We start from the raw sequence: 19,477 nt of genomic DNA on the forward strand, positions 1-19,477 counted from the left end.
CATTCCAATGCCAATCACTCTCTCTGCCAACAACTTCCTCCTAACATCCAGCCTAGACCTCCCCTGGCACAACTTGAGACTGTGTCCCCTTCTTCTGTTGCTGCTTGCCTGGCAGAAGAGACCAACCCCACCTGGGTACAGACTCCCTTCAGGCAGTTGCAGACAGCAAAGAGGTCAGCCCTGAGCCTCCTCTTCTCCAGGCTGCACACCCCCAGCTCCCTCAGCCTCTCCTCGCAGGGTTTGTGTTCCAGGCCTCTCACCAGCTTCATCACCCAAGTCCCTGCTGAGGTGCAAAAGAAGTTTGTTGCAGCCTCTTCACCAATGGAAGATTCTCCCATGAGGCCATCATCCACTGGGTGCAGGAGCAAATAAATGTAAACCCAGCTGCTTTTGCCCCTGGTCCTCTAGAACTTTTACAGGTGAGTGGAGGGTAGCCTTAGTCAGAGATGAAAGAAGATGAAAGGCCTGAGAAATTCTGTGTGAGTAAACTGCAGCAAGATCCTGCCATCTCCTTTATAGGGAAGAGGCAGCATGGTGGGGAGTAACAGTGAGTTCTTTCTGTGCAGACAGTGGCAATTTAGCCACTTTCTTTAGCTGTCCCAGAGCCAAAGGCCACTGCAGTATGTTTTAGACCTGCCAGCATAAGTGCAAGTGTCTTCTTCACAGTGCTGCATTCCCAACCACACTACACACTCACACATTGCCCTGTTGCAGAGGTTTTGCAAGCTCTGGCAAGCACACACGTAGGAGGAGGTTTGATGCCAGCATTTTTGAGAACATGAATTGAACAGTTGAGGTCTTTCCATATTCTCAAGACAGTCTTTACTCTCTCTCCAGAGCCTTGCCATGGGCCAGTTGTGATGTGTGAGATGTGCCTGGAGATTCAGTTCAGGATATGCCTGTTCAGCCTCCAGCTATCTTAATCTGCATTTCCTGTTTGGAGACACTGAGCTTCCTCTCCTTGGAGATGGATACCTATTAGCTACAACATGGTCACTTCAATCCCCTGCCAAGCCATCAGCCTAAGAGTCCTTGCAGACCTATTGGGAAAGGTGTAGCAAAACAATCAGAGGTTTGTGGCAGGGAAGCCCATTTCAGACTATGAGGAACCTGATCTGAGCATATCAACTGCCAGGTTCTTTATTTGCCCAATTCTGGTACAAACTACAAGCCAGATTAAAATACAACCCCAGCATCTAGCCCTGTGCCAGCTTTCCCCACCAGTCTCATGGCCCTCAGTACTTTACCCCCCAATGTTCTCCAATGTCCCCTTTCTGACTATGCTTGCTAAATTCAAGCTTCTTCTTCACATACTCAGAGCACTCCTCTCACTCTCCTTCCCTTCTGGTCTTCATCCCCCTTTGGCTACCTTTCAGCAGTCTCTCATTTCCTGCAGGCAAGAAGGTCTGCATCAGGAGCAGTGTGGCCAGCAGGACAAGGGAGGTTATTCTGCCCCTGCACTCAGCACTGGTCAGGCCACACCTTGAGTGCTGTGTCCAGTTCTGGGCCCCTCAATTCAAGAAAGATGTTGAGTGCTGGAAGGTGTCCAGAGAAGGGCAATAAAGCTGGTGAGGGGCCTGGAGCACAAACCCTATGAGGAGAGGCTGAGGGAGCTGGGGGTGTGCAGCCTGCAGAAGAGGAGGCTCAGGGGTGATCTTATTACTGTCTACAACTACCTGAAGGGACATTGTAGCCAGGTGGGGGGTGGCCTCTTCTCCCAGGCAACCAGCAATAGAACAAGGGGACACAGTCTCAAGTTGTGCCGGGGTAGGTCTAGGCTGGATGTTAGGAGGAAGTTGTTGTCAGAGAGAGTGATTGGCATTGGAATGGGCTGCCCAGGGAGGTGGTGGAGGCACCATGCCTGGAGGTCTTCCAGAAAAGCCTGGATAAGGCACTTAGTGCCATGGTCTATTTGACTGTCTAGGGCTGGGTGCTAGGTTGGACTGGCTGATCTTGGAGGTCTCTTCCAACCTGGTTGATTCTATGATATGATATGATATGATTCTATGATATGATATGATGTAAGTTCCACTTGCAGCCTTGGAAAAGAGGGCCACATTTCTCCCCATCTTCCCCACCCCCAGCACGTACCTTGGTGGCAAGTAGTCTTGTCAGGTAGATCTCAGAAACCATCTTGCTGCCCCGGTCACCTTCTTTTTGGTCTCCATGCTCATGGTTCTTTACCAAGTGCCACATCTTGACTCCGCTTTCGAGGTCAGGGGTGATCATGGGCGTGCGGGAGCGGAGGCTGTCTGGGCTCCCAGTGTAACGGATCATGTTTTCTGCAAAGAGAGATCACACAATAGCATCAGAGGACTAATTTGCTTGGAAAAGACTTTTTCAGACCATCAAACCCAACCACTAATCCAGCACTGGCAAGTTCACCACTCTACCGTGTCCCTCGGCATCACATCTACAGAGATTTTAAACCCCACCAGGGATGGGGACTCCAGCACTGCCCTGGGCAGCCTGTTCCAGGATCTGACAACCCTTTTGGTGAAGAAACTTTTGTTTACATCCAATCTAAACCTCCCCTGGCACATCTTGAGCCCTGGCACATCTTGAGCCCATTTCCTCTTGTCTTATCACTTGTTACTAAGGAGAGGAGACCAACTGCCACCTTGCTACAGCCTCTTTTGGGGGAACTGTAGAGAGTGATAAGATTTTCCCTCAGCCTCCTTTTCTCCAGGCTGAACAACTCTAGTTTCCTTATCTGCTCCTCATAAAACTTGTTTTCCATACCTTTCACTAACTTTGTTATGTGTCTCAGCACTAATACCACTTCACTGAGATGAACAGATTTCATCAAGGAAATATCTAATGACATTCCACCTAACAGAAGGTTTTCAGCAGACCTCTTCTGTCTGCAATTAGTAGCAGGGACCTCTCCCATTCATTATATGGAAAGACTGCTCAGGCAGATTCTGATGTGGGGCTGAGACAATCTCAGCTGCTAAGTCCTCCCTGGAAAGACATTAGTATGCATCTCCCAAGTGGAAGGGCTGTAGCTCTCAAGGGCTTCACATTTCCACATTAGCGTTAAATGGAGTCATAGAATCAAGCAGGCTGGAAGAGACCTCCAACATCACACAGGCCAACCTAGCATCCAGCCCTGTCCCATCAACCAGACCATGGCACTAAGTGCCTCATCCAGGCTTTGCCTGAACACCTCCAGGGACAGTGACTCCACCACCTCCCTGGGCAGCCCATTCCAATGCCAATCACTCTCTTTGGGAGACTCTTGAGTCCTGTGTCCAATTCAAGAGAGATGTTGAGATACTGGAAGGTGTCCAGAGAAGGGCAACAAAACTGGTGAGGGGCCTGGAGCAGAGCCCTGTGAGGAGAGGCTGAGGGAGCTGGGGGTGTGCAGCCTGCAGAAGAGGAGGCTCAGGGCTGACCTCATTGCTGTCTACAACTCCCTGAAGGGAGGCTGTAGCCAGGTGGGGTTGGGCTCTTGTGCCAGGCAAGCAGCAACAGAAGAAGGGGACACAGTCTCAAATTGTGATGGGGGAGGTCTAGGCTGGATGTGAGGAGGAAGTTGTTGGTAGAGAGAGTGATTGGCATTGGAATGGGCTGCCCAGGGAGGTGGTGGAGTCACCATCCCTGGAGGTGTTGAAGCAAAGCCTGGCTGAGGCACTTAGTGCCATGGTCTAGTTGATTGGCTAGGGCTGGGTGCTAGGTTGAACTGGCTGAGCTTGGAACTCTCTTCCCACCTGGTTGATTCTATCATTCTACACTTCTATGATCTCTAGAGGTCCCTTCCATCCCCTACCATTCTGTGACGCTGTCGCTTTGCAACATTTCCTCTCCAAGGACACTTTTAGCCTCTAGATTTTACCACCCTTTGCCTCTGAGTGATGGCATGAGGCATTCCCCTCTCCCTGACCTTCCAGAGATGCTGCATATAGTCTTTTCCATCCCTAATTAACAGAAGAGTGTTGCACCTTTCTGCAGCATGATCTGAATCAGCCTCATTAATGCATTACCAATCTCTACATATTAATTATCTGATGGAATAGCCTTTTTTTTTTCCTCTCTCTGGATGTTGTTTTCTTAATTGCAATTAACAATCACTTCTGACCTACCACATCTTCTCCTCTCCCTGCCTTTTTTCCCCACTCCCTCCTCCTGAAAAATCAAATGGCAAAAGAATTAAAGAAATGCAACAGGAATTAACCCCCCCCCCCAAGTCTTCCTTTCCAAAGGTCACTGTGTCTTTCAGTAATTGCAACAACACTGCAAAGAGGATGAATATTAATGAAGTCTGATGGATTGCTCATGTCCTTGGAGATCGAGGAAGGGGCTTCCTCTGGACATTAAGCAGCTCTACTTCCCTCAAGCTAAAAGGGAGTGAGAAGGATTGGAGATGCTTTCATAAAACAAAATAAGCACCAACTGACAGGACATCTGCATCCAGGTGGGAGGATGGTTTTGTTTTGCAGCACTTTGGTTGCACATTAGAGATGGTTTGATTTGCCACCTGGCATCACCAGAGGAAGATATGTCTATTATACATAGGCATAGACATAACTTGCACACAGTTATGGAATCATAAAATCATAGAATCAACCTCCAAGTCCAACCTAGCACCCAGCCCTATCCAGTCAACCAGACCATGGCACTAAGTGCCTCAGCCAGGCTTTTCTTGAAGACCTCCTGTGATGGTGCCTCCACCACCTCCCTGGGCAGCCCATTCCAATGTCAATCACTCTCTCTGACAACAACTTCCTCCTAACATCCAGCCTAGACCTCCCCTGGCACAGCTTGAGACTCTGTCCCCTTGTTCTGTTGCTGGTTGCCTGGCAGAAGAGACCAACCCCACCTGGCTACAATGTCCCTTCAGGTAGTTGTAGACAGCAATGAGCTCTGCCCTGAGCCTCCTCTTCTGCAGGCTAAACACCCCCAGCTCCCTCAGCCTCTCCTCATAGGGTTTGTGTTCCAGGCCCCTCACCAGCTTCACATAATCACGGAATCAACCAGGTTGGAAGAGACCTCCAAGATCATCCAGTCCAACTTAGCACCAAGCCCTGTCCAATCAACCAGACCATGGCACTAAGTGCCTCAGCCAGGCTTTGCCGGAACACCTCCAGGGACAGTGACTCCACCACCTCCCTGGGCAGCCCATTCCAATGCCAATCACTCTCTCTGTCCATCTGCACCACAGATTCATCTTCACAGCAGAACATACTCTAAGGTCATTGTCCACCAGGATGACTGCACTCATATAGTGTGCAGACCTTTGCCCTGTGCAAACCCTAAGAGTGAGATTCAGTGATCTAGAACATAGGCAGACAATGATACAGACTTCTTTCACTAATGAATGAGGAGAAATTCTTCCCAAAAGCAATCCAAACCACTTGCATTAACATCTTGATCCAGATGCCAACGTACTATATGGCTAAAATCTTTTCTCCTGCTGTCCCTTGAGCAATCTTATCAACTAGTCATCTGCCTATCACCTTCTCTGGTGGTGCTCAGTGTGTTCTAACCACCATCACATTTGGGATATCTTGTCCAGTGCTCTCTCAATCCATGTTAGTAGACAAATCCTTACCATACTTGCTGGCTGACGTCCGTGAGACCGTGGAGTTATTGACTGCATTGTAGGCAGTGACTTGCTTGGAGACTAAAGCTACCACAGATCCATCTGGCACCTGTAGAGTAAAAAGAGACATTGTCAAGAAGCATCTGAAATCTGACTGAGGAGCATGACATTGAAGCAGCAGAAATTGAGGTGTAAACCATTGTCACTGTAGGGTGGACATCAGCTTTGAACCAAAGCTTCAAATGCTTTCTATAGTGGTTCTTCTCTTAACCACTAGAACATGTTCTTGGGCAATAAGACAATTACTGCTCTTTACAGGTCCTCACTGAAAGTCTAGTGATGACATGTGAGTGTTTGCATTCACCTCAGCAAAGCTGGCACTGGCTTTATCCACAGAAGCTCTTGTCTAAAACAAGAGCATAGGAGGAATACAACCATCTGAGCTATCTCAATCATCAAGAAGGGGAAGGCTTGTAAAGAAGAAAAACATGGTGTGAGTATCTGTGGTACTTGGGGGTGCTGGTCAGCAGCTGTCTGGATATGAACCAGTGGTATATCCAGGTGGCCAGGAAGGCCAACAGCATCCTGGCTTGAATCAGCAATAGTCTGGACACTAGGACCACTGTCTGAGGCCACACATTAAATACTGTGTTTGGTTTGGGGCCACTTGCTCCAAAAAGGACACTGAGGCACCATCCTCTTTAACATCTTCATAGATGATCTGGATGAGGGCATGGAGTCAGTCATCAGCAGGTTTGCAGATGACACTAAGCTGGGGGCAGATGTGATTGAGTTGGAGGGCAGAAGGGCTCTGCAGCGGGACCTTGACCGCCTGGACAGATGGGCAGAGGCCAAGGGGATGGGGTTCAATAGCTCCAAGTGCAGGGTGCTGCACTTTGGCCACAGCAACCCCATGCAGAGATACAGGCTGGGGTCAGAGTGGCTGGAGAGCAGTCAGACAGAGCAGGGAGGTCATTCTGCCCCTGTACTCTGCACTGGCTAGACCACACCTTGAGTGCTGTGTTCAGTTCTGGGCCCCCAATTTAGGAGGGACATTGAGATGCTTGAGCGTGTCCAGAGAAGGGCAACGAGGCTGATGAGAGGCCTTGAGCACAGCCCTACGAGGAGAGGCTGAGGGAGCTGGGATTGGTTAGCCTGGGGAAGAGGAGGCTCAGGGGAGACCTTATTGCTGTCTACAACTACCTGAGGGGTGGTTGTGGCCAGGGGGAGGTTGCTCTCTTCTCTCAGGTGGCCAGCACCAGAACGAGAGGACACAGCCTCAGGCTGTGCCAGGGGAGATTTAGGCTGGAGGTGAGGAGAAAGTTCTTCACTGAGAGAGTCATTGGACACTGGAATGGGCTGCCCGGGGAGGTGGTGGAGTCGCCGTCCCTGGAGCTGTTCAAGGCAAGATTGGACGTGGCACTTGGTGCCATGGTCTGGCCTTGAGCTCTGTGGTAAAGGGTTGGACTTGGTGATCTGTGAGGTCTCTTCCAACCCTGATGATACTGTGATACTGTGTGTGATACTGTGAGTATGTTCAACAAAGGGCAACAAAGCTTTTGGATGGTCTAAAGAACAAATCTTCCAACAATCATCTGAGAAAGCTGAATCTGTTTAGCCTGGAGAAGCGGAGGCTTAGGAGAGACCTTCTCACTCTGTACAACTACCTGAAGGGAGGGATTCCTCTGTAGGTACTCCAGGCTTCTATACATTGATTCATCAGGCAGGGTTGGAAGGGAACACAAGGATCATCTGGTTCCAACTCCCCTGCCATGCCCAGGGACACCCTCCCCTAGAGCAGGCTGCACACAGCCTCAGCCAGCCTGGCCTGAAACACCTCCAGGGATGGCAGGGGTGTTGGCAATGCTTTTAATGAAGACTTTTTTTTCCTAATGTCTAACCTGCACCTCCCCTGCTACAATCCAAGCCCCCAGAGTTGGGACTGTTCAGTCTGGAGAAGAGGAGGCTCCCAGGTGACCTTCTTGTGGTCTTCCAGGATCTGAAGGGGGACTACAAAAAAGCTGGGGAGGGACTTTTTGGGCTGGCAGGGAGTGACAGGACTGGGAGGAATGGAGCAAAGCTGGAGGTGGGGAGGTTCAGAGTGGAGGTGAGGAGGAAGTTGTTGAGCAGGAGAGTGGTGAGAGGCTGGAATGGGTTGCCCAGGGAGGTGGTTGAGGCCCCATGGCTGGAGGTGTTTAAGGCCAGGCTGGATGAGGCTGTGTGCAGCCTGCTCTAGTGTAGAGTGTCCCTGCCCATGGCAGAGGGATTGGAACTGGCTGATCCTTGTGGTCCCTTCCAACCCTGACTGATTCTATGATTCTATCATCCCCCCTGCAATGAGCAGAGACATCATCAACTAGATCAGACTTTCCATTTCTACAGCAAGAAGGTTTGTGTGGGTCCCATATCAGAAATGTTAACAAGCCAGTGGTGCCATACTAGGAATATCTGTCATAAATAAGACATCACAAAAAGAAGATGGGTGAAAAAAAAATCCATGTGAACAATTTCTAGCTCTTGTCTGTGTAATAATAATAATAATTAGCACTTGCATAGAGTTTTTCATCTTCAAAGCACTGTGGAGGCTAATTAAATAGCTCCTCAGCAATCATGGGAGGCAATAATTGCCTCTTTGTAGTTTTAGCCCCACACTTCAGAGGGGGAAACTGAGGCAACAGTGTCTGTCTCAGTATGCTCCGTGTCTCAGGCCAACCAGGCTTAATGATATAGAGGCCAACACCCTGGCAGCTGAGTTCTGTCACAGCTTATGCATATAGCTGGGAGCTCATTGCCTGCAGCAAACTGGGAAAAGCAGAGGGAAAAACCCTAAATTGGCCAGTTTGTGGGTGAAATTAAATAGAAAACATTCCCACTCTCCCTGAAAAAAAACTTGTTCTGGAGACAGCCAGCAATGCTTCAGTCAATCTGAAGTGAGAAGTTTGGTTTCTTTCTCAATTTGTTGCTTCCTGCCTCCTCAGGTCAGCTCTTAAATGAAAGAAAGAAAAGAAAGTCATGTTAAGAGACAGAGATGGCCTGGGTGTGATGGAGGAAATGACAACATTGTCAGCTTTGGATTAAACTTAATGAGCTGCCTTTCTTCCTTCTTTTTTTCCCCCTCTTTTGGCAAGGTGAGAAAGGAGTAAGAGAAGCTTTGGACCAAAATTCCATTTCTTTTCCATGACATCTATTCACTTGTGCAAGATATTTTTGGACATCTTTAACCCTTTCTTATGATTCTCAAGGTCAGCCACAGATAGATGTCAACAGAATAGATGGATCCAAAACTGGAGCCCTGTCCAACTTTTTACCCACTCAGCTGTTGCTTGTATCATAGAAAAAAAGAACACTTTGCCCTTCTCCTGACTTTCTTAGGTGATCTGCATTCTACCCACCCTCTCCCACAGTTACCTGGTAGTGTGCCAGAGTGTTGAGTCTCTTCCAGTCATTCTCTATCTTGGTTGTGATGTCTTCATCCTGAAGGATCATCCTTGCCCCGCTTGCTTGTCGCCACTCTGTAAGGAGAACAGGGATGTTCAAGTCTGCTGTGCAAAGTCTCTGAGATAGAGAGCAGAGCTCTGTGTCCATCACATATGTGCAGGCTGGAGCCATGTAGCAGAGTGTCAGTCATTTCCATCACTCTCTCTCACATGCACAAATGCCCAGAGTCCTCCTTCCAGAGGGAAAGAGATGACAGATGAACCATGAAAGGGCCAAGGAGATGATTCAGGTAATGTGGCAAATTTGGAGTCAAGTTCTAGGTTATCCAGAGTGGTTTCTTTACCCTTGATAAAATGACACTGCTGTCACCAAACAGCTTTTGCACAGGAAATAGCCACCCCTTTAAAGAGCAACACCATACAATAATCAGAGCATAACACAGCTGCTTAGAGAGACAAGAGGTCCAAAGCTAGGGCCCAGCAATACACAGTGGTGAATAAAACAATGACCAGAAAGATGCTGATCCATTGGCAGAGAAGAACAGAGCATGGTCTGGTGCTTTAGTACCTTGATTGTTCATGCTTCTTGACTCCCTGCCTCTGTTCTTGCTTCAGTGTGGCCTTCTCCAAGATTAACCAATCCTTGACTCAGTTTAAACATCTCCATGGGACAGAACTAAATACATTTGTCAGGGCAGCTCATTCCTGGCCCTCTTTCTTTTAGTGGTATAGACACAGCATTTATTGATACCTGAGATATACTTAACCTCCATCACCTAGCCAGAGAAAGGACTCCTCTGGACAGAGCAGTGTCTGGTCCAGCACTGCACCAGACACCTGTGTTTGGCTTAGTTCATCTCCATTAGTGCAATACTTGCTGCTACTCAAATCCAGAGTTGATGGACAGCAGGGAGCCTTTAGCTTTGAGCACAGTAATTGCACAACAGGGAGAAAAGTCAGAGATGAAACCACCACTCTGCTCTGGGGAGCAGATAATCTCTATGACCCTTTAGTAGCATGTCTGTGGGCAGAAGGGCTCCAGTTTGTGACCACATGCAGTTCTCTAGCTTCCACTCCAAAATGCTCAATGGTTCTTTCCTACTGGAGGGCTGATGCACCCTCTGACTTCTCAGGGTACCACCTTTTGCTCAGATCTTGCAGAATGGAGAATTGGCAGAGCTTTCCCCACAGTGGGCTCAGAAACTTGGCTATGGCACAGCCAGGAGAAGGGAAGTGTATGGAGTCATAAAATCAGTTTGGTTGGAAAAGACTTTTACTCACAGAATCACAGGCACATCCAGGTTGGAAAAGCCCCTCAGGATCACCAAGTCCAACCTATACCCCTACTCCACAAGATTCACCATAAGCCATATCCCTAACTACCCTTAAACACATCCAGGGTGGGAGACTCCACCACCTCCCTGGGCAGCTCATTCCAGTGCCTGACCACTCTCTCCATGAAAAAACTTTTTCCTAATGGCCAATGTAAACCTAAAGCTTGAGGCCATTACCCCTTGTTCTGTCTCCAGTTACCTGTGAGAAGAGACCAGCAGCAGCCTCTCCACAACATCCCTAGCCAGGAAGAAAGGGACCTTGGGGTGCTGGTAGAGAGTAGCTGAAGATGAGCCAGCAGTGTGCCCAGGTGGCCAAGAGAGCCAATGGCATCCTGGCCTGGATCAGGAGCAGTGTGGCCAGCAGGACAAGGGAGGTTATTCTTCCCCTATACTCAGCACTGCTCAGGCCACACCTTGAGTACTGTGTCCAGTTCTGGGCCCCTCAATGCAAGAGAGATGTTGAGGTGCTGGAATGTGTCCAGTGAAGGGCAATGAAGGTGGTGAGGGGCCTGGAGCACAGCCCTGTGAGGAGAGGCTGAGGGAGCTGGGGGTGTGCAGCCTGGAGAAGAGGAGGCTCAGGGCAGAGCTCATTGCTGTCTACAAGTACCTGAAGGGACATTGTAGCCAGGTGGGGTTGGTCTCTTCTGCCAGGCAACCAGCAACAGAACAAGGGGACAGAGTCTCAAGCTGTGCCAGGGGAGGTCTAGGCTGGATGTTAGGAGGAAGTTGTTGTCCGAGAGAGTGATTGGCATTGGAATGGGCTGCCCAGGGAGGTGGTGGAGTCACTGTCACTGGGGGTGTTGAAGCAAAGCCTGGCTGAGGCACTTAGTGCCATGGTCTAGGTGACTGGCTAGGGCTGGTTGCTAGGTTGGACTGGATGAGCTTGGAGGTCTCTTCCAATCTGGTTGATTCTATGATTCTATCATTCTATGATTGAAGTAGTTCTAGACAGCAATGAGGTCTCACTTCAGCCTCCTCTTCCTCAATCTAAACAGCCCTAGCTTCCTCAGTTGCTCCTCATAAGATTTATTCTCTAGGCCCTAATATCATCAAGTCCAATCATAATAGCACCTGGTGACACCACGGAATGCTGTAGCTTAACCACAGACAACATGGACCATCCAAAGCTTATTTTGGTCATGGTCCCAGTCACAGTGACCAAGTCACACACAGTTTAGCCAGAGCCAAAGCAGAAAGTCTCTTCTCTTGCAGGAGTTAATTAAAATGAACTCTTGGCCAGGAAAGCATCACCTGCTACCCCTGCTTATTCCTCCTAACATAAAAATGCAAGGATGGTTGCAAATTTCCTTTGGTTTCAGCAGTTTTCTTATCACATAATTAAAATGTATTGGGAAAACTACCCTTGGCTTTATTATGCATTTAAATTAGCAGGAAGAGGTCAGCTGCTGTGTTGATTGCTGGGTGATACTTCCATTGGAGATACTCAGAGAGTAAGCAAAGGTTATGTCACCTAAGCACTGATCCTGACTTCCTTGCTGTCTACAACTACCTGAAGGGAGGCTGTAGCCAGGTGGGGTTGGGCTCTTCTGCCAGGCAAGCAGCAACAGAACAAGGGGACACAGTCTCAAGCTGTGCTGGGGGAGGTCTAGGCTGGATGTTAGGAGGAAGTTGTTGGCAGAGAGAGTGATTGGCATTGGAATGGGCTGCCCAGGGAGGTGGTGGAGTCACTGTCCCTGGAGGTGTTGAAACAAAGCCTGGCTGAGGCACTTAGTGCCATGGTCTGGTTGACTGTTTAGGGCTGGGTGCTAGGTTGGCCTGGCTGATCTTGGAAGTCTCTTCCAACCTGGTTGATTCTATGATTCTATGATGCATTTACTCCAGCTTCTTACCTCATCTACATAGCACCAGGCTTGGTAGTTAGATAACATTCGATGATCTTAAAGCTTCTTTCCAACCAAAATGATTCTGGACATCCCCTTTGATGGTCATGTATGATGCTTGCTGTTCATTCTCACCTGGAACGGGGTTTCAGAAGCTCAACCTGTCCCAGGCATTGCTTGGGAAAGCATAAAATGCTGAAGTTTAGGCTGGGCTGCAAATTGCCCTCTTACAAAGTGCTCCACAGAGTGCCAAAGCCAATTCTACTATCACTGTGCCTTTTTCATGGTCTCTTGAGGATGGTGTCTCTTTGATCTCCTTCCTTCAGTGTTCTGCACTTTCCACTGGTCCTCTTCTCTCCATACAAGTCACTGGAGGGGGACACACACTCATACAGTGTTTTGGGAGAGATGGACAGGTTCTCAGTGTGGCACATGGCTCTCACCTGAAGGGTAGGTCTGGCTTTCCTCATCCAGTGCTTGGTTTGCATTCAAGGACTGGACAAGGTTCTCAGAGAAGCAGAAGCTTTCCCTCAGCTGCAGGGAAGCTGATGATGCCACGGGATGTATGTGAAGGGAGGGATGTCACTTCAAGCCCTTTGTGCTCCTGCACAGACACAGGAGATTGCCAAGCCCTTTCCTTCGCCCTTCCTGCAGAAAGGAGCCATGGGAGGAAGAGGAGAAGCCAGCCTGACTCTACATGAGCTGGGCCAGGCAGATTTTGAAAGCCTGCAGAGAAGAAGACTCCATAACCATGGCTCAGAGCATCTGGCATCAGTTTTGCAACCCATTTGCCCTGCCCAAATCCAAACCACTTAGTCATGCATCTGAGCAACGACATGGGAAGGACACCCAGTTGCGAGCCTCCAACTTCTCCTCCTGTCACAGGAGCACTGCACAATTGATCCAAAAGGAAATGCAATGGCTGGAGCAAAGGAACAGGCAGGGAGGGTGCCAAGGAGGGAAAGGTGACCCTGACATCCATATGCAGAGTGCTAAGTGGAAGCAGTTAGCTTTGTCCTCGCTGGCAGCACCCTGTCCCCTTTCTCATCAGCTCCGCTGCCAGCCAGCACAAAGGACAGACATGCTCCAATCCAATTTGTTACACTTCCACCTTCCAGAGAGAAGGAGGCAGAGGGGGGGGGGGGGGGGGGGAGGAGGTAAAAAATCCCATTATCTTTATCAAGCCTTCCAATCAGGAGCAGTGGTAAATGCAAACTCAGGAGACAGCTGCTGTGAAGCCTTTATATTTCATTCAGCAGATAGTGTATCTTTTTATTGCATGCAGGAATTACTTCTTTCTCTCCCCCCCTCCTTTTTTTTCCTTCCTTCCCCCCCCCCCTCCTTTTTTTTTTTCCCTAAGAAACAACCTTTCTGTTCAACTTGACTGAGAAAAAGGAAATTCCAGGAGTTTTTGACAAAGGGCTGCTTGCCCACGGTGGGGGGAGAATAGGTTAGACAAGCTTCAAAGGTGTTTTCCAGCTCCAACTATTCTGTGGTTCTGTCATTCTTTGATTCTTTGAGCTGTAACAACATCTAGCTAGGGAATGACTCTGTAAGGAGATGGGAGATGAGTAGATGTCCTCCTGCACCTCAAATTAGACTACAACTACTTGAAGGGAGGCTGTAGCCAAGTGGGAGTTGTTCTCTTCTGCCAGACAAGCAGCAACAGAACATGGGGACACAGCCTCAAGTTGTGCCAGGGGAGGTCTAGGCTGGATGTTAGGAGGAAGTTGTTGGCAGAGAGAGTGATTGGCATTGGAATGGGCTGCCCAGGGAGCTGGTGGAGTTGTCATCCCTGGAGGTGTTGAAGCAAAGCCTGGCTGAGGCACTTAGTGCCATGGTCTGGTTGATTGGATAGGGCTGGGTGCTAGGTTGGACTGGATGATGTTGGAGGTCTCTTCCAACCTGGTTGATTCTATGATTCTATGAAATGTAAAGGATATGGTCTAGTGGGGTTTGGTAGCTCTAGATTTAGGGTTGGACTTGGTAATGCAACGTGGTTGATTCTGTGACTGTATGATCTCCAGAGATCCCTACCACCCTTCACCATTTGGGGATTCTGAGGTGAAGAAAGGACTGAGGTGGTGGAATCACCATCCCTGGAGGTGTTCAAGAAGAGACTGGCTGAGGCACATAGTGCCATGGTCTGGTTGACTGGATAGGGCTGGGGGATAGGTTGGACTGGCTGAGCTTGGAGGTCTCTTCCAACCTGGTTGATTCTATGATTCTATGATTCTAAGCTGGAAATAAAAACTTCATTCAATTTCCAGAGCCAGCTGAGTCTAGTCTGGGTAATTTCCTAAGTGTGGTGGGGCAGAGAACACCCAAACCATCACCCTCCTGAAGGCTGAACTCCAATTCCCAGCACTGAACAGTTTGCAAGGCAGTGAAAGATCACCTGACCTGGTCCACAAGGAGACAGCACGGAGAGGCAGGCAGCCAACCGAGTAGAATCAGAGAATCACAGAATCAAGCAGGTTGGAAGAGACCTCCAAGATCATCCAGGCCAACCTAGCACCCAGCCCTAGCCAGTCAAATAGACCATGGCACTAAGTGCCTCAGCCAGGCTTTGCTTCAACACCTCCAGGGACAGAGACTCCACCACCTCCCTGGGCAGCCCATTCCAATGCCAATCACTCTCTCTGCCAACAACTTCCTCCTAACATCCAGACTAGACCTCCCCTGCCACAACTCGAGACTGTGTCCTCTTGTTCTGTTGCTGGTTGCCTGGGAGAAGAGACCAACCCCACCTGGCTACAATGTGCTTTCAGGTAGTTATAGACAGCAATGGGGTCACCCCTGAGCCTCCTCTTCTGCAGGCTAAACACCCCCAGCTCCCTCAGCCTCTCCTCATAGGGTTTGTGTTCCAGGCCCCTCACCAGCTGCATTGTCCTTCTCTGGACACCTTCCAGCACCTCAACATCTCTCTTGAATTGAGGAGCCCAGAACTGGACACAGCACTCAAGGTGTGGCCTGAGCAGTGCTGAGTACAGGGGCAGAATAACCTCCCTTGTCCTACTGGCCACACTGTTCCTGATGCAGGCCAGGATGCCATTGGCTCTCTTGGCCACCTGGGCACACTGCTGGCTCATCTTCAGCCTAGCTTCCATCACCTCAGCAGTCCCTTCTAAAAAACAACTGAGAGAAGAGAGAATGACTCAGCACGAAGCCAAATCCCTGTTCTGTGATCTTCACCCCAATGCCTTCCCAAAGTCCAGGTACTTGAGCGATGGTGAGGGCTTTAAAAAGTAATAATAACAAAAATAGCTGCTGTAGAAAGAAGCCTCTACTCAGAGGGCTGCAATTTGGGGTTTGGACTAAAATGTAACCTCAGGGTGTCTGAAATAAGAGCTTTCAGCTGACAGGAGTCACTCTGCCTGCGGCTACCCTGCATTTAACAACTCCAAACAACTCATTAGCTTGTTTCCTTTCTTCCCTGTGAGCAATCTGGCCTTAGCACGGACAGAAAGCCCAGGAAATTGTAACTGCAATAGCAAATGGTGCTGCTGGTTAGAAAACTACCCATTTCAAGGCCAGATTACAATCATCTGCTCTGACCTACTGTTTAGCATGGGCTGGCGAGGCTGATCCAGCTGCCTTTGTAGTTCTGAGCTTTCAGCCTGGGGCAGGTTGATTCTGAGAGCTCTGTGGGGCTTCCCAAAGGCCAGCAGTGCTTTTTGCTCTCCCTTTGCTGTCACTGAAGGATGCCAGGTGCCAACCAACATGTTCTCTTGCAAAGGAGGTTGGGTTGCAGCTGTGGCTGGACGTGCATATTGCTTTGTTCCTGCCTCACACTGCTCCTGCCACTTTGTTAGCTGCTGTGCTGAAGAAGTCTGTGACTATATTGATGATGGCAAGGCTTTTCTACTAGATAATGGTGGGGAGTTGTGTTTTGATATTGCTCTCTTCTCCTCTTCTCTTCTCTTCTCTTCTCTCTTCTCTTCTCCCTTTTCTCTTCTCTTCTCTTCTCTCTTCTCTTCTCTCTTTTCTCTTCCCTTCTCTTCTCTTCTCTTCTCTTCTCTCTTTTCTCTTCCCTTCTCTTCTCTTCTCTTCTCTCTTTTCTCTTCCCTTCTCTTCCCTTCTCCTCTCCTCTCCTCTCCTCTCCTCTCCTCTCCTCTCCTCTCCTCTCCTCTCCTCTCCTCTCCTCTCCTCTCCTCTCCTCTCCTCTCCTCCTCTCCTCTCCTCTCCTCTCCTCTCCTCTCCTCTCCTCTCCTCTCCTCTCCTCTCCTCTCCTCTCCTCTCCTCTCCTCTCCTCTCCTCTCCTCTCCTCTCCTCTCCTCTCCTCTCCTCTCCTCTCCTCTCCTCTCCTCTCCTCTCCTCTCCTCTCCTCTCCTCTCCTCTCCTCTCTCTCCTCTCCTCTCCTCTCCTCTCCTCTCCTCTCCTCTCCTCTCCTCTCCTCTCCTCTCCTCTCCTCTCCTCTCCTCTCCTCTCCTCTCCTCTCCTCTCCTCTCCTCTCCTCTCCTCTCCTCTCCTCTCCTCTCCTCTCCTCTCCTCTCCTCTCCTCTCCTCTCCTCTCCTCTCCTCTCCTCTCCTCTCCTCTCCTCTCCTCTCCTCTCCTCTCCTCTCCTCTCCTCACCTCTCCTCTCCTCTCCTCTCCTCTCCTCTCCTCTCCTCTCCTCTCCTCTCCTCTCCTCTCCTCTCCTCTCCTCTCCTCTCCTCTCCTCTCCTCTCCTCTCCTCTCCTCTCCTCTCCTCTCCTCTCCTCTCCTCTCCTCTCCTCTCCTCTCCTCTCCCTCCTCTCCTCTCCTCTCCTCTCCTCTCCTCTCCTCTCCTCTCCTCTCCTCTCCTCTCCTCTCCTCTCCTCTCCTCTCCTCTCCTCTCCTCTCCTCTCCTCTCCTCTCCTCTCCTCTCCTCTCCTCTCCTCTCCTCTCCTCTCCTCTCCTCTCCTCTCCTCTCCTCTCCTCTCCTCTCCTCTCCTCTCTCCTCCTCTCCTCTCCTCTCCTCTCCTCTCCTCTCCTCTCCTCTCCTCTCCTCTCCTCTCCTCTCCTCTCCTCTCCTCTCCTCTCCTCTCCTCTCCTCTCCTCTCCTCTCCTCTCCTCTCCTCTCCTCTCCTCTCCTCTCCTCTCCTCTCCTCTCCTCTCCTCTCCTCCTCCTCTCCTCTCCTCTCCTCTCCTCTCCTCTCCTCTCCTCTCCTCTCCTCTCCTCTCCTCTCCTCTCCTCTCCTCTCCTCCTCTCCTCTCCTCTCCTCTCCTCTCCTCTCCTCTCCTCTCCTCTCCTCTCCTCTCCTCTCCTCTCCTCTCTTCCTTCTCCTTCTCTCCGCTATCAATTCATGGCACAAGTGAAAATTGCCTCAAGTTGTGCCACCAGACATTTATGTTGGATATCAGGAAAAGAAATTTTTCCTGCAAGAGTGATCAGGCATTGGAATAGGCTGCCCGAGGAGGTGGTGGAGTCAAAATCTCTGGAGATGTTTTAACAGAAGTGTAGACATGGCACTTTGGGGCATGGCTTCATGAGCATGGCAGTGGTAGGTCAATGGTTGGACCAAATGATCCTGGAGGATGGCACTTTAGGGCATGGCTTCATGAGCATGGCAGTGGTAGGTCAATGGTTGGACCAAATGATCCTGGAGGATGGTACTTTGGGGCATGGCTTCATGAGCATGGCAATGGTAGGTCAATGGTTGGGCCCAGTGATCCTGGAGGATGGTACTTTGAGGCATGGCTGCATGACCATGGCAATGGTAGGTCAATGGTTGGACCAAATGATCCTGGAGGATGGTACTTTGGGGCATGGCTTCATGAGCATGGCAATGGTAGGTCAATGGTTGGGCCCAGTGATCCTGGAGGATGGCACTTTGGGGCATAGCTTCATGAGCATGGCAATGGTAGGTCAATGGTTGGGCCCAGTGATCCTGGAGGATGGCACTTTGGGGCATGGCTTCATGAGCATGGCAATGGTAGGTCAATGGTTGGGCCCAGTGATCCTGGAGGATGGCACTTTGGGGCATGGCTTCATGAGCATGGCAGTGGTAGGTCAATGGTTGGGCCCAGTGATCCTGGAGGTCTTTTCCAATCAAAACAATTCTATGGCTTTGTGATTCTATGGTCAATGGCCCAAGAGCTGCTCATGAAGAAGTCTGGACCAGTATGGACCAAGCTGTCTTCTGTGGGGTTTTGCTAGTTGGAAGCTAGCTGGGATATTTTAGTGAGAGGAATTAGATGACAGGCTGTGAAAAGGAAACAATGGTGATGTCTGCTTCACTCATAGGCTTGCTGAGATGGATAAAAACAAGACCATAAACATAGATAACAGAGTTTGCTCTCTGGCTTTTGGCTTCCTTCCTTCTTTCTCTAGCCTGATGTCTGTGTAACTAATCCCTCTGCTTCCTAACCCACTCTGGCTGATCCTCCAAACTCACCTGAAACATAAGGCAAAGTCTGGGATAAGGTAGAGGAGTGGAAAGGAGGTGGAAGGGTGGTTGGGAGGCCCTCCTGGGGACTCAGGTTTCTGGGAGGGCTGCTGTGTTTCTGTATTACATTTTTAACTTGTCTATTTCTGGCTACAGCTGTATAGATTGTAAATCCCTGCTTGTATCTTGTATGCTAAGTTGTAAATATAAAGCTTGGTTCCAATTTCTAGCTCAGCTGAGTCTAGTAGCCCCTGTTACAAGAGGGCTGTGGAGATGCTGGAGTGTGTCCAGAGCAGGGCCAGGAGGATGCTCAGAGGCTGCAGCAGCTCTGCTGTGAGCACAGACTGAAAGAGTTGGGGCTGTGCAGTGTGGAGAAGAGAAGGCTCCCAGGTGACCTTCTTGTGGCCTTCCAGGATCTGAAGGGACCTACAAAAAGCTGGGGAGGGACTTTTGAGGCTGTCAGGGAGTGACAGGACTGGGGGGAATGGAGCAAAGCTGGAGGTGGGAAGAGTGAGAGTGGAGGTGAGGAGGAAGTTGTTGAGCAGGAGAGTGGTGAGAGGCTGGAATGGGTTTCCCAGGGAGGTAGTTGAGGCCCCATGACTGGAGGTGTTTGAGGCCAGGCTGGATGAGGCTGTGTGCAGCCTGCTCTAGGGTAGGGTGTCCCTGGGCATGGCAGGGGGGTTGGAACTGGCTGCTCCTTGTGCTCCCTTCCAACCCTGACTGATTCTGTGATTCTGTGATTCTAGTCTGGGTGATTTTCATACATGTGGGGGTCAGGTAACACCCAAACCATCACAGGGCTGAACACACTCATTAAACACTCTGAAACTTGCTGGTCCTCAGCACCATTCAGCTGGTCAACAGTTCTTACAACGTTAAGAGTCCTGGATGAAAAGGAGTCAGTCTGCAGCTGGCACCCTGCACACACACACACACACACACAGAGTTCTGTGTCTGCCAACTGTCAGA

The 19,477-nt window shown here is 49.9% G+C and overlaps 1 protein-coding gene across 2 annotated transcripts in view; it reads right to left on the bottom strand.

Moving 5' to 3' along the window:
• PLXNA4 (plexin A4) overlaps window positions 1–19,477 on the bottom strand; it is a 611,173-nt gene that overhangs the window by 21,337 nt on the left and 570,359 nt on the right. For both annotated transcript variants that reach the window (XM_064142725.1, XM_064142727.1), the window contains 3 exons: window positions 8,954–9,057; window positions 5,555–5,654; window positions 2,092–2,282 (listed from right to left, as the gene is read on the bottom strand). In XM_064142725.1, coding sequence (XP_063998795.1) covers window positions 2,092–2,282; window positions 5,555–5,654; window positions 8,954–9,057 — 395 coding nt within the window. The remainder of the gene's footprint in view (window positions 1–2,091; window positions 2,283–5,554; window positions 5,655–8,953; window positions 9,058–19,477) is intronic.

This window comes from Pogoniulus pusillus, chromosome 4, assembly GCF_015220805.1.
Source record: "Pogoniulus pusillus isolate bPogPus1 chromosome 4, bPogPus1.pri, whole genome shotgun sequence".
Classification (NCBI taxonomy): domain Eukaryota; kingdom Metazoa; phylum Chordata; class Aves; order Piciformes; family Lybiidae; genus Pogoniulus; species Pogoniulus pusillus.